This window comes from Gavialis gangeticus, unplaced genomic scaffold (assembly GCF_001723915.1).
Source record: "Gavialis gangeticus isolate Ggan-Ray unplaced genomic scaffold, GavGan_comp1, whole genome shotgun sequence".
Taxonomy (NCBI): domain Eukaryota; kingdom Metazoa; phylum Chordata; order Crocodylia; family Gavialidae; genus Gavialis; species Gavialis gangeticus.
The window spans coordinates 33527903-33542388 of NW_017729027.1; the positions used below are offsets into that span (position 1 = coordinate 33527903).

General features: G+C 41.6%; 1 protein-coding gene across 3 annotated transcripts in view; it reads right to left on the reverse strand.

Annotated features, from left to right (window-relative positions):
• Positions 1-14185, reverse strand: part of BEND6 (BEN domain containing 6) — a 28413-nt gene extending 14228 nt beyond the window's left edge. For 2 of the 3 annotated variants that reach the window (XM_019520521.1, XM_019520520.1), the window contains exons 1-7: positions 11608-14185; positions 9975-10203; positions 9704-9849; positions 8707-8805; positions 8191-8368; positions 6235-6452; positions 1615-1807 (exon numbers count right to left, since the gene is read on the reverse strand). In XM_019520521.1, the coding sequence (XP_019376066.1) occupies positions 1615-1807; positions 6235-6452; positions 8191-8368; positions 8707-8805; positions 9704-9849; positions 9975-10170 (1030 nt within the window). In that variant the 5' untranslated portion in view covers positions 10171-10203; positions 11608-14185. Of the gene's footprint in view, positions 1-865; positions 1048-1614; positions 1808-6234; positions 6453-8190; positions 8369-8706; positions 8806-9703; positions 9850-9974; positions 10204-11607 lie in introns of all 3 variants that reach the window. The other variant, XR_002098087.1, reaches the window with a different exon arrangement.
• Positions 14186-14486: the final 301 nt, after the last annotated feature.

Below are 14486 nucleotides of genomic sequence, written 5' to 3' on the forward strand. Positions count from 1 at the left end.
CATCGCCTCTGGCCACACTTCTTTAGTTCCTCCATGGACTTTCTGCCGACTTTGACTCTACAAATCTCCCACCTCTCCAAGTGCTCAGTCTTTGCTGTCTTCAACACCATCAACCACCACACTGTTCCTTCATACTGCTTCTTGAACGCGTTTAGTTGCTCTTGCCTCATTTTTGTCTGTCAGTGTTTCCTTTGGTTATATCCTCTATCTTATCCTTCCACTCTCTGCTAGTAATTCTTGGGCAGGGGGTGTCTGTCCCTTTTCTTTTTTCACCTTACTCACTGGCACTTCCTGCCCCTACTAATGACTATTGAATGTACCAACCCTATCTGTTCAGGCTTCCTAGTTCTCTGATACAACATTACAGACGTCCTACCACTTTTAAAAAACTAAACATGGAAAAAAATCCTGAACTTCTAATCTATTCTTCTTTAAATACTTTCCCTCTCTCATTTTTGACAGCTCCACAAATGCTAACAAACAAGCCTTGGGATTTTGACTTCTCACCTAACAGTAGCTACTTTCTTTATGTCATCATTCCTTCAAACATTCACCTCCTTCCTCTCCATCTTTGCTTTTAAAATGCTGGTTCATGCCATATATTTCTCTCACCCCAACTATGGTAAACTTCTCTTTGCCCTTCCAAATTGATCTTTTCCTACTGCAGTCTAGGCCATTTGGCAACTACCACTCTGTCATGATAAATATATTACCATCTCATTCAGTCCTTTCACTGGCCTCATGACTCTTTTGGCATACATTTCAAGATCCTCATCTTTGCTTAGGGAATTGTGTGCAGAGGTGTTCTGTCTCATATCTGACTGCCCAGTTCCAAATCCTCTCACTCTCCCTACATTCTACTTACTTTTCCTGTTTAGGTGTTTTCTCTCTTCCTCTTCCTCTCTGACCTCTGGGTTTTTTTCATGTTACTCTTTCCACCTGGAATTAATTACTCTTTTCTTGTGCAGCGAGCATTTCCTACCTTTAAATCCATTTCGTTTGCCTTGCTGTCTTTCCTGTGTCTTCCACATCTCCCTTCTCACTTCACTTGAAGCACAGTTTAAAAATGTCAAAACTCATAACATTCAACAACTACAAAACAGACCTTACATGATTTCTTTCCCTCTGTTCATAGAATCAAAAGATTGGAAGGGACCTCAAGGGTCATTTAGTCCAATCCCCTGCACAAATGCAGAATCCATTTTTTTTTTTAGACCAATCTAGATACATGCCTATCCAGCCTCTTTTTGAAAACCTCCAGTGAAGGAGATCCACAACTTCCTTAGGGCAAACTGGCGACATCTTCTCACCCAAGTCCAGAGTAAGACTTGAGCTCAAACTTCTAGAACAATATTAAGATGCCTTGACTTCTCTGGCAGCACCCATTATTGTGCCACATAAATGTTTAAAAGTAAATATCAATAAGATGCAAAATCCACATATTGGGAACAGATATTATTTTGCTTTCTGCTAACTGCATTTGTAACAAAAATTAGATTAAAACTGTGAAAATATACAAAGAAATACAAATGCATATTCAATCCTAATATTTCTTGAAACAATAACTAGAAAAAACACAGTGCCATATATATAATTATGTAAACAAGTGATTACCTATTATTTCCTGAACTTCATTCTGATTCATAGCTGGTTTTGCTGCTTTATCCTTTGAAGAGGAGGACTTTGCCCCTGTTAGACTGTGCGTGGCCATATACTCATGTGTATAAAGTGCTTGCATCAAATCATTTATAAACTTCTGAGGTTTGCTCTTATTACAAAGGGCAATCTGCCATTTTTCAATTTTAAACTGAAAAATAAAATTGGTCATAGACATGACTGTTCCAATCATTATAAAAAAACCAATCATATGAAACCCTACTCTTTTTAAAAGGGACGTTTCTGTATTTTTATTTGCAACACTTATAAAAATATTGTTTAACAGTCTGCTGGCTAGGAAACTGGCTCCAAGGCAGGACCCAGAGCGTAATAATAGATGGAACTGAGTCAAGATGGCGCTTGGTGACCAGTGCCACCTCACGGTTCAGTACTCGGACAGGTGCTTTTTAATATATTCATTAATTATTTGGATTTGGGTGTAAAAGCAGACTGGCGAAGTTAGCAGATTACACCAAATTATGGGGGACTGTGGTCAAGCTGGAGGATAGGATGGGGATACTGGATAGGCTTGTAAGGTGGGCATATCAAAACCTGCTCAGTGTTGAACATCATCAGTGTAAGGTGCTCCACGTGGGGAGAAACAACCCACAACATGCTTACAGGCTTGGTGATTTGAATCACTGTCCTGAATCTATTTGGCCAGATCTCCGAATCATCCAAGCCAGGCCCATCCCCCACCCGCTCTCCCAGCCGGGCAATGGCTGCCCTGCCTGCCCCAGCTCCTGGCACTTTGAAAAAAAAAGCCCCAGCTCACTGGGTGCTGTTGGGTGGGGTGGCAATCCTTGCTGCCCCCCACGGGTGCCCCGCCTGGGCCAGCTCCGGCCCTTTAAGAAGAAAAAAAACCCATGAAAACCCCTGCACTCACTGTTCCTGCTGGCGAGGGGTGACCCCTGCTGCCCCCCACTGCCCTGCATCACATGGGGGGCTCTTCCACACCCCCGCAAAACCCCGAGGCCACTGCAGAAGTGGTGAGTCCCGGGCCTTTTCTCCGTTGTTTTTTTTTCTTAAAGGGCTGGAGCTGGGACGGGTGGGGCAGCAGTGAGGGGGCTGGAGGAGCAAGGGGAGGGTCAGGAGGCTTGTGGCAGAGCCCCCCATGCAGTGTGGGCTAGTGGGGATCGCACCCCGCCCAGCAGCACCTGGTGAGTTGGGGCTTTTTTTTAAAGGGCCAGGAGCTGGAGTGGGTGGGGCACCTGTGGGGGGGCTGGGAGACTAGGGGGAACTGGGGGAGGCTTGGGGGCTGAAAGGTGTCCCCCCATGGTCACCTCTCCCAGCCCCTAGTACTTACCAGTCTGGATTCTGGTTGCAGTTCCCTGCTGTAGCCATTAGGGACTGCCTGAATCATCAAAGCTCTCCGAATCTTTTCTGAAGATTCGGAGACCTTTTGAATCGATTCGGACCTTTTAATTGGTCCCTGTCGCAGAGCACTAAGGTGCCTGCTCCTGTAAGAGCAGAAATTGCCTGGGAAGAGAGCCCAAAGAGCCAGACAGGAGCCCAGCTGCAGGTTACCATGGCAAAAGGCTAATGAGCAAATTAGCCTGCACCTGCACCTGGTCAGGTGGGGGGAGGGGGGTGGGGGGGGGGGCGCTATATAACCCCGGGCTGGGACTAGGGAGTTCAGTTCCCTGCCAGCAGCTGAAGGGGAAGAAGCCTCCAGGGAGGAATCGCCCAGAGACGCTACAACTACCTGATATGCTGCACTTAGGACTAATGAGGTACCCTTGCCTACTAGACAGTGCCAGGGAAGATGTTGGATTCTTTTAAAAGGGGCAGAGCACGCCCTGAACTTTTGTGTTATGTTGTAGCCCAGGGGCTCATGTTTTGTTTGCTGTTTTATAATACCGGCGGATCATGCTGAGGCTGTTGGGGAAGGAGGAGGCCTCACTGGGAACCCACTACAGTGTGGGAAACCCCAGCACCAGTGTGGGTGCCGTGACAAGGGGGAGAGCAGATCCCAGCACCAGGGGGCACAGTTGCAGAGGCTGGACTAAGCTGAGGCCACAACTCAAGGAGACAGCATTGGTATGACATCTGTGAGGTTTGGGGCATGGTAAAGGGGTGGTTTTGAAGCCACGCATCTAGCCCATAAGGCTGAGGGTGTCCCAAGAGGCACCTGTTTTGAGCAGGATCCAAAACAAGTTCCAAGAACTCACGAGGTTCAGGGGGGTCCCACAGGACTGTGTTCAGACAACAGGATCAAGGGCAGCCTCCCTATATCATAATTATGAGCAAAGACATGGCAGGTGAGAAAGAGGGTGCCTGTTGGGCTGGACTGAAATGATCAAGGGGACTTAGGGGTATCACTGTCAGCCCTGAGGACCCCATCTCATGACAGTCCCCTGATTTGATTTGGATTTGGAGATTCTGCCACTGACTCAGGCCAAATCTCCTTCAAACTGAATCACCACCCAAAGCTTCGCACAGCCCTAGTGTCCAGTTCTGGGCATCAAACTTCAGGAAAGATGTAGAGAAGCTTAAGAGAGTCCAAAGGAGTCCAAAGGATATATGTATGGTTAGCAGTATGGAGAGTAGCCATATGGTGAGAGGCTGAGAGACTTGGGTCTGTTCAGCCTGGAGAAGAGAAGACTTGGAGGGGACTTAGCGGCAGCCTATAAGTACATAAGGGACTCACATCAAGGACTGGGAGAACATCTGTTCACCAGGGCTACCTAGGGGAAGACTAGAACTAACTGTCACAAATTGCTAGAAGACTGCTTTAGATTATAAATAAGGACATCCTCAAGTGTCCAGGGTCTCAAACAGACTTTCCCCAAAGGTGGTACAATCACCTACTCTGGATATCTTCAAAAAACTTCTGGACACTCACCTTGCTGGGGTCATCTGGCCCCAGCAGTCTCTTCTGCCCAAGTGTAGGGGGGCTGGACCTGATGATCTCAAGAGGTCCCTTTCAGCCCCTAACATCTCTGAACACATTTTTCAAAAGTAGCTTTTGCAGTTGTGTGCTCACAAATGTACGCCCAAGGTGTACAAACCTCAAACTTTGGAACTGCATATGCAAGATAGCTTCCTGCAGATGCATGCGAGGGCCAGACTGTGGACCTCTACTCATGTTAGGGAACACTTTATCAAGCACTCCCAGCAGTTTCACTTGAAATATTAGCTTCAGTACATGCTTACCAATAGGAGCCTTTACTGCTCAAAGAGTTCCAAAATCTAGGCATGAAATCTAAGGTATAAAATGTATAATGTATGTACTACATATAGAAATCCATGTATTAATGTTCCCCAAAACTTAGGCATGCAACTTTGAGCTAAGTCAGTCTAAAGCAGTGGTCTCCATCCTTTTTAAGTAGGAGTCACCTTTGGCATTTAAAAGCAACCCAAGATTTACTGTGTGCTGATGCCACCCTGCTTCCCCCACTCCACCCAGCAGGTAAGTCTGTGGGGAGGAAAGGGGGGGCAGATCAAGGCAGAGGGAGAAAAAATTATTTGGGGGTGCGCCTCCCCAGCAGGTAAGTCCCACCCAGTCAGGGCACCACTCAACGTACCCCTGCTCCTGCCTCTGCGGCACTGTTACTCACCAAGGGGGCCTCAATCTAGCCCCCGGCCCTTCTCTTCCCCCATGGACTGATCTGCTGGGCTGGGGTACGTGCGTGTATACACGTGGGCACTCAGCCCCCCACCCCAGCCTTGGATCAACTCCAAGAGGCTCCAAGATCTACCGGTGTATCGATATCTACTAGTTAGTGACCATTGGTCTAGAGGCAGGGTTAGGACCTGTTAAAAAAACATTAGTCTCTGCGTTGACTTGGAGAAGCAAGGGTTGATTTTTGTCACAATAGTTGTTTCATTCAGTTAAAACATCATTACTGGATAATTCTTAATAGATTTCCCCAATTCTGTGCTTGCAGTTAACAATCCTTATGGATGATTTGTACCAACTAGGACGACTCATTACACAGAAATGCTCATGTAAATTATAAATGTAGAGGATACTGGAGTTATTCTTTTTAGTTAAATCTTTAAAATGATATTTTTCTTACAAACTCTGCCTGTGACTTATCAATAATGCTCTATTGTTATTGTAGAGAATATGAGACATGGTTCAATGCAAGATAAGAATAATTCCCTCTGACATCTGGCCAATCTCTGTAACAGGGCAGAAAGACACCCTTCTCTCTCTATGGTTGGAAAGAAAGCTGCAGCCTTTAAAAAACAAACTGTCATTTGAAAGTCATTTTTTCCTTTTATATATCTTAAGTCAATAGAAGTTCCATATGTATGCCCAAGGGCATCATTTATTTTTTGGGTTGAAACAGTATTTTCTTTACAGTTATCCACACATTGCCCTCTGTTACATTCATACAACTCTACTGAAGTCGCGGTAGCTCAGGAGCATACATGAAGACTGAATTTTGTTAAGTATGTCTAAGGAAACCTCTTATGCAAAAGGAGGAGTTTATTAGTAAGTTCCTCATTTTTTCTAGATATGGTCTAACAATAAAATACCTACTCCTGATGCTTACTTTACATTACTTATAAAGCTTGTAACACATCGTTTGATTTAATTCTTATTACCGAAATAAGCTTTTAACCAACCTGTTTCTCAGTCTGTTGCTCTTCGTCCTCCACATTTAAAGCTATTGGTGAATTTGAGTTACTGTGGATGGTTGTGTATGAATCTGCTAAAGAATTGCTGGATGCTTTCCAGACAGTCTGTGAATGAAGGCTGGATGTAGATGTGGTCACTCCTCCTTTAAGCAGTGCCTCAGCCATACCTACCAGTTCCTCAAAATGTGTTACTGCCTGTGGCAACACTGAAATTGGAAAGACAGTCATCATTAAGAATACTCATTAAAGCTTATTTACTTTGGATGTATTTGTACATCAGCTTGATGCATCTTTTGTAATCAAATTCCTCTTAGAGTAAGCAAGAGAACAAGAGGTTTGGTATCATTTTAGGCCAGCAGTGCCATTAGGATAATGTTTGTGTTTCATTTTTCTCCCACCATTTACTTCCCTAAGAACAAAACAAAAAGGCCACAGTACAGATTAGGTTTCTAGCACTAGCAACATGCTAAGTCAAATCTCTTCAGATGGTTGATGTCTCTCTTCTACTTCACTTTTTCTCAAAGTGCTGCATGAGTATGGCCCAAATTCTAAAGGGCTGGAAACAAGTCCAATTTAATTCACTTCAGTGGAGTGATCTTGTTATGTCTGGACAGCATTTAGCCCTCTGGATATCTACAGAGTAGATGTCTTATAACATGTCCCCCTATTTGGTTAATATTTTCTTTTCACAGACTTATGCAAGTCCTGCAAAAACAGTACAAATCTGCAAAGTGGTAAGGCCTGATCAGATGAGACACTAAGTGATAAAGATTAAGCCATCTGAACAATAATTAAATTAATAGCAAAAGATACAGCAAGGGGGAAATGGGAACACTCGAGATGAAAACAGACCTAGATATATGAAAGAACTAGATACGCATTATCAAAATCAGATTAAACATGAAAAAATGCTACTAGTAGATTTGGATAAAAATAATCTAATACAAGTTGGGTGGGAAAAGACTGAAATATAGGGGTAAGGAGAGACAAGCAGGTACACAGTGAACTGGGTCAGCCTGCAACAGCAAATCACAAGTCAGGTTTTGACTACTGCTTCCAGTCTTGGCTTCCTTAGACCAAGAGAAACACTAATTAGAAGAGAATACAGAAAAGGGCCCTAAAATGACTAATAGTTCACATTTATAGGAAGCAAATGTATAATAGCTTGGATAAAAAAAACTACAAGCTGTCACCCTGAACTAGGTAAGGGTTATCAATGTAAGACATTATTTGATTCAAGAAAGAGTAATTAGAATTCAAGATACAGGGCTAAGCAGGGGATATCTTAAGTTATCAAGAACACTTGTCTAAAAATAAGTTTAATTAAATTAACCAGTAGAGTCACTGCTGGAGTTGGCTGGAGTTATGCAACTTTAGCCTATGGAAAGCACATGGAAATGTTCTATACAGAATAATTTGTGCAATTTAAAAGTTCCTTTCTGTCTTTAAACTCTGTGATGTCTTGGTCTCTGTTTAAGAGAATTTAACCTATTCCCCTCTTGCATTTACAAGTAGTATCCTGCTGCACAGTGTATTAGTTTTCTCCAGCCTAATAGCCCTGCACGTGTAGATATGAGAGATTTACTGTGGAGCTAATTAGTCTACTCCGCAGTAAGCATCTTGTGTAGATGTGCCCTGTTTGTCCTTAAATGATCTTATTTATTTCTGTTTAGTACCCCAGCTCTCCAAGTCTGTTTACAGTATCTAACAAAGTAGACTAGCTTGCAAAAGCTCACGACTCTTTGAATGAGGCAATCAGGTTCCACACTGCCCTACCTTCTGCTTTACATGCCTCTGTGTTGTTAGACTCTTGTGCTAATTTGAAGTTTGAGCTTGACAGGTGCTTAAGCATCCACAGTTCCCTTAAAATTCTCTTAAAGTAAGGGCCTTTATACATTTAAAGCTCTTTTCTTCATCAAAAAGTGATCTTTTCCCAAACTTTACCTTGAAGCATGACCAATGACTGCCTGAGACGGCAGTTTTCTCTCATTGTGTCTGTCAACTTCCTTTTTAGACTTTTTATTTTGGCGCACAGTTCCACTTTGGATAGTTGAAACAAGGGTTCTTCATCATCACTGCTGCTTTCACTGTACAGAAAGGCATTTCCAGAATATGGTTCTCTCTGAAAATAAAGAAAGAAATAGGGCTACCTAAAGAAACAACAACAGAAAATTAAAGCATCTATTATTAGCCTGGCTAAAGCATGGGATTCTCTTTTATAATCAACTGTGATGAACACTGATCATATTTATACTCAAAACAAACTAACACAGTAAGTGCTAACAGTACCTACCGCATATATTTATTTACATCTTTCAAGCACTATATACTTTTCTACTAAAACAGGATCTTTCATGAGCATTACATGTACTTATATTTTAAAATAAATTATTCTTAACAAAAATGAACATTAGGTGTGTTTTACTTACTGACTAAAAATACTTAAATTAAGATACTTACCTGCTTGTTAATTAAAGATGTTTCAAGCTGACTCAGGATGTTGGCAGAGGCAGAGGCCTGCAATGATTTCTTTCTTTTTATACTCTTCATAATTTTCCCCTGAAAACAACAGCATAACAATACCTTTAAACTTACACAGTGTGTTCCATAATAAGACTTCAGTACACACTACAAACATTCATTTGTTTTGGCTTTACAAAAATTAGAAAAAATGCTTGGATCCTTTTGTTAGTTCTGAGACCAACAGAACTTCTGAGTGCTGTGTTCTGAGCATTGGCACTGCAGACCTTAACCCAGGGACAAATTTAAAGGAGATGCAGTGGCATCAGCATGGCCCCCTGCTTTGGCTGTATTGCAAGTGAGCGCTCAGCCTGGGGTCTATCCAGAACATCTGCTTTTGCATGGCTCCAGAGCCCAGGGTGTGAGTGCTGCCACCGATGCTCATTGCCTCCATTCCCCTGCTGCTGAATTCAGTGGGTAGGGGGAAGGACAGAAAGGGCAAACAGCAGCAGTGTTCACCTGAAAGCAGGGGCACTGGCCTGACTGTCTTGCTCAGCTGGTGAGCTCAGAGCTCACTACTCATGCAGGGCTCTGGCAGGAGCTCATGCTGACCAGGCAGTGAGCTCAGAGCCTACTGTGCATGACCAGTACAGCCAAAGCAGGGGGATGCAGTGCCCCTTGTCCTGTTCCTGGATTTGCTACTGCCTCAGCACAAGTGTCAAAAGCCATGATCCCTGTCCCTAACAGAGTTGTTGCATCTATTTCTCATTGGGGAAGATGCAGGATATCACACACCTTTTTATTGTTCTACAACTTTTAATATGGATAGAGAGAAGATATGGGCCTAGGTTAACAATTACCATGATGGGTTACTGAGCCAGGACACGATAAAAAGATTGCTTTGATCCCAACGGCCAACACACACACACATGTGCACGCGCGCCTGGTCTGTTATAATACAGGCACAGCAGTATCAAAAAAGAAACTGATAACGCACCTGCTCTTTATCCAGGTCACTGTCTTCACTCTCTGAGAATATCATCTCAATCCTCTTTCTCTTGCCTTTTCCAAGCACTTGTATTTTTGTGATTTCATCTGCCTGCAATATCTTTTGCATCATTTCAACCAGCTCTTGAGGGTCATCTGAAGTGGAGGAAAAAAATGCCCAAGCAGATGATGCTACTTTTGGAGTTAGCAAAAGTTAGCAAGTGAGATCTCACAATTGAAATAAATCTCTTATAAACTGGATGCTTTGTAGCTGCACTCACCACTCATGTATATAACTTTAACAAGATGATTCTCTGTCTTTCTTTCTCCCACAGGCCAGTTTACTAGCACATGTTCATTTAGCTTCAGAAGCCTTTCTAGTTCACCGTCATCCTTAGGAAGATCCTGTATCCATGAGGTCTCTCCAATTTGCAGTGAATTATCATTTACAAAATCAAAGAGCGTGAACTTTTTCATTTTTAAAGGATTGTCTTGTCACCCAGACACAACCTGCAAAATGTCATAGAAAAAATAGTTGTTACTGCACAATACCACGGCTGTACATGATTCTTTACAGTCAGATTAAAAAAAAACAGTTCTCTTGCCATTCAATCTTAAAATATGATGGTGTCACTGCCCTGGGTAGCAGGAATGAAGACTGAATCTCATCCTAAATCTTCCCTCAAAGGGAAGAGAGGAAGTATTTGATCTACCTCTGTATGCCCACAGAAATAGAAGAGAGAGGGTCTCCAAACTTCCAAGCCAAAAAGGGGACTCCACATAAAGGGTGTCTTCCTCTACACTGCCATTTCATTTTTTATTCTATCTGCTGCTTCCTCACCCCATCCATGCCAGATGTCTGCCTCTCTGTGAAGCATCCTGAAAGTAGAGGTGAAATCCCAAGCCAAAGGCTGAAAAGTTCCTTCCCTGCAAATTGACGCATGCCTATTGTGCATGCTATTAAGAAAGACATATAACTTAAATGACTGTATTAATCATCCCCTGGGCTACAAGATGTACAGTACAATTATAACCATGTAAAAATGCCCAGAATAAATGACCTGGAAGAAGTATGACACATTCTGGCGGGGAAAAGTTGACATACATAAGAAATGACAGTCTGAGAGCTGTTAGAAGATAGGGCTGTTTTTATAAAGTACAAAATAATACCTGGGAGGAAAACAAAGACCTGCATAGTTGGATTCCTCATTTCTCAGACTAAACATTACATCTTTGACATAAATTACTATTTTATTCCCTTTAGAAGCACTAAAAATCCAGACTGAGAAAAGGGAACAAAATGCTAAATGCAGTATGTCGTATTTTATTTTTTAAAATGATAAATTAATGCAACATGCTTTAAATAAAAGTGCAAAATGTGACCGACAGATGATCATTAAACAAATCACTATAACTGTAAGTCAGTATTAAGCTTTAGACTTAACAATAGAAGTTTTAAAATCAGTGATTCTACCAAATCTTATTCTCCTTAGATAACTATAGGGAACTATCTGTTTAGAGAGTTAACTTAATTTTACAAGTTGCAAACCAGTGTGTGCATCAAGACTCGAATGCGACAGTTGAGTGATCTGCTTGGCCTTATTCAGTCTGAAGTTTGTACATGCATGGGCTGTCATATAGGTAACTAGGACTTGGCTAAAGAGAACAATTACTTGGGGCTCTTATGACAAATTGAGATAGTCTAGCTGCAGCACTATAAAAGGCAAATTCTTTCCTATGCAGAAGCCCAGCTCAAGACCTATGCACCATACATGAACCCCAAAAGAGCTGGCCCTCTGGATGAATTTCACCTGTTAATCTGCAAATAGACCTTTTTGACAGATTAACTGACATGAAGCAGTAGCCTGGGGAAAAAAAAACCATTAAAAAGGCAGAGAGAATGATCATGAATACCCTTTATGGAATACTGAGTGAAGATGAGATGCATCACAAGGCTGGACTGAAAGTCTGTTTTCTTATTTTTCGGGGATGTACAATTTCAGGAGTTTACATTTTATTTGACAACAATGATTAGAAAGCTGCAGAGGAAGATCTGGAAAACAATATAAATCAGAAAACCAAAAACGAGCCAACCAAAAAAATCCTATATCTGTAGAGGAGGACTCTCCAATATCTGCACCTGGCATGAAAAGCCCAAGTCTGCCATCATTACTTGTCCTGAGTGGATCTTTACAAGAAAAACATTACTCAATTTGAGTAGAGGTGGCTGAGACTAAAGGCCTGCTCCTGTTCCCACTGAAGCTTTATTACTGACTTCAATTGGAATAGATAGGGCTTAAGATTTGTCTGGTGTCAGGTTAATAGAATAATATGTGAGGTCAAAACAAATATACAAGATGAGACGCTCGAAAAAAGCCCATGATCAAACTTGAGCTACTGTTCTTCATATTCAGAGTCCTTCACAGTCTATCCCTTCCTGTCTACTGTCTCTCATTCTGTACTAAGATACCAGTTCACACCTCTAATTAGCCTGTGGCACCCACTTCATCCCCTGCTTCCATCACCCACTTCATAGATTTTCAAATACTTTCATGCTTTCTCTCATGCTCCTGCTCATAGCTAGCTTGAGCTTCCTGCAAATGTCCATGGCTACCTCTTTTTCTTTCTTCAAATCCCTCCTTAAAACTCTCTTTTGCTTTGATGCTTGTAAAGAACTTGAAAAAGATTCAAGTTGATGATATGCTACAACTACAGCCTATTGAACTGACTCATTGTTTCTTTGTTCTTTACTATGTATGTCTTGTTTTAGACTTCAGCTGTAAGCTGTTTGTTGCGGGGACCATGTTTCATATAGTGGCTTGCACAGTGTGGTTTCAGGACATTATTTGGGCTCATGGGCATTGCAGTCAGACAAATAATAATTGTGCATGCTTTGATGAAACCCACTCTGCCAGTCAGGGATAATTAGAGCTGTTTATCATGGCTATCACAGGAATCATAGATTCTATTTATATTTAAAAAAATATATGAGTTATGAGCTTGCAGGATTTTTGCACATGCAATGTGATAGTAACCGGCTGAAATAATTTCACTGACAGCCTTAAAAAGCTGCCAAGTTAAAGTATAAACTACCAGGGCTACTGTGAGAAGTCAGACACGAATAGTTAGTCACACAACAGTAACTGTTTCCACCTTCTTCTTGGTTTGGAGAAGGAAGTCAGGAAGCTATCTTAATTGCTTTATTGAGGCAACTCTGCAGTGCTGTGCTCTTGCTGCTTTTCTAGAAAGAACATCAGAGGACCCACAGTACCCGCTTTTATTTGCTGCTGCAGTGAATCTACAGGGGCGACAACAGGTCTTTTAAATATATGTAGGATATGGCTGAGAACAGTATACTTGCAAATTAAAGCAAGCCACATGAAGTAACATGATCTATTTAAGTATTTTTCCACTATGGTTTCATGGACTTGGCATCCCCCACTACTGATCAGACTATGACTTTTCTTGCAATTTACTGTGACTATCCCCCAAGGATAATACTTGCCCGCCTGTTAGCATCCTCGCCAACAAGTGCTGAAAGAAGTCAGAAAGGTAAAACTAAATATCTGTGATGAACAAAAGGAAAACCCCAAGATCCTCTACCTGTAGGAGAGAAAGTAAGGACTGGTCCTGCACACAAAATTATCTCAGAAGTCAATGAGAGTCTTGCTTGAATGAGGGCTGCTGGATAGTCATACCCTATCTGAGAGATGCTGCCTGCCATAAACACATAGAAGACAAAATATTGCTCAGATGCCTGCGCAAGTAAAAGAGTTGTTTAATGCTGTGTCATATATACGATGACAAGAACTAATAATAATTTACATTAAAGTAGTTAATATTGTCTGTCAGTAGCTGGCTTTGTTTTTCCTTTTGTATTCATTAGCAGCTATAGTCAACGAGCTGTACAAATGCCCTGTCAGGATCTCCATTAATAAAAGCAACCCAAAACATTATTATGTTTAGAAAATAAAGTGTAGATATCCACCTAGAAGCTTTAAAAATAGATTGAAATAGTAATTGTGTTATTTAAGCATATGGGGAGATGCAGCCGTGCTTTATAATGATGGAATCTAGGGTTCCCTTTGGAAGAAATGTCATCATATGGAAAGGGGTTGGCAAGCAGCACTCCCTTGAAGCCTTCCCATTTCTCTACAGAGCACAACATTCATATGTAAGTTAGACAATACCATGTCAAAGGCATCTGGTGTTATCTAGTACAGAATCATGTGCCAATGCATCATCTTCGCTCATGGGACTGGAGACCTGGAGTAGTAATGTCTTGGTACGAAGATGTGATATGTATTAGGGCCAGATTTAATTTTGTGTTCTTGGAGGAAGTAGAGTAGGGGAGAGCTGGATAGGAAATAGTTTTACAAGACAAACTTGGAGACACAAAAAGCTGAAATATGGAAAATGTTAATGAACTAAGTACCTAAAACTTTCAGTTGGATCAATCAGAATGTTTTGTTTGGTAATTCCGAAACATTTCCCTTCCATTTTGTACTTTTTTAATGGTTTTTTGAAAAAAATCACTTTAATTAAAAAAAAAAATCCCTTTAGAACCAATGAAAAATCTACCTTTTTAACTCTGAAATATCAAAAAAAGGATTTTTTTTGTGACTTTTAACTATTTTCCAAAAAGGTTTTGAAAGGGGAAATTTGCCAAGGCCTCCCTTTGCATGGAAGAAAAACAGTTTCAATTCTGATGCACTGGAATTTTCTGATTAAAAAAAATCGGCACATCAAAAAATCCCTAATCAGTTTTACCTATGAACTTGTATCTGGAACAG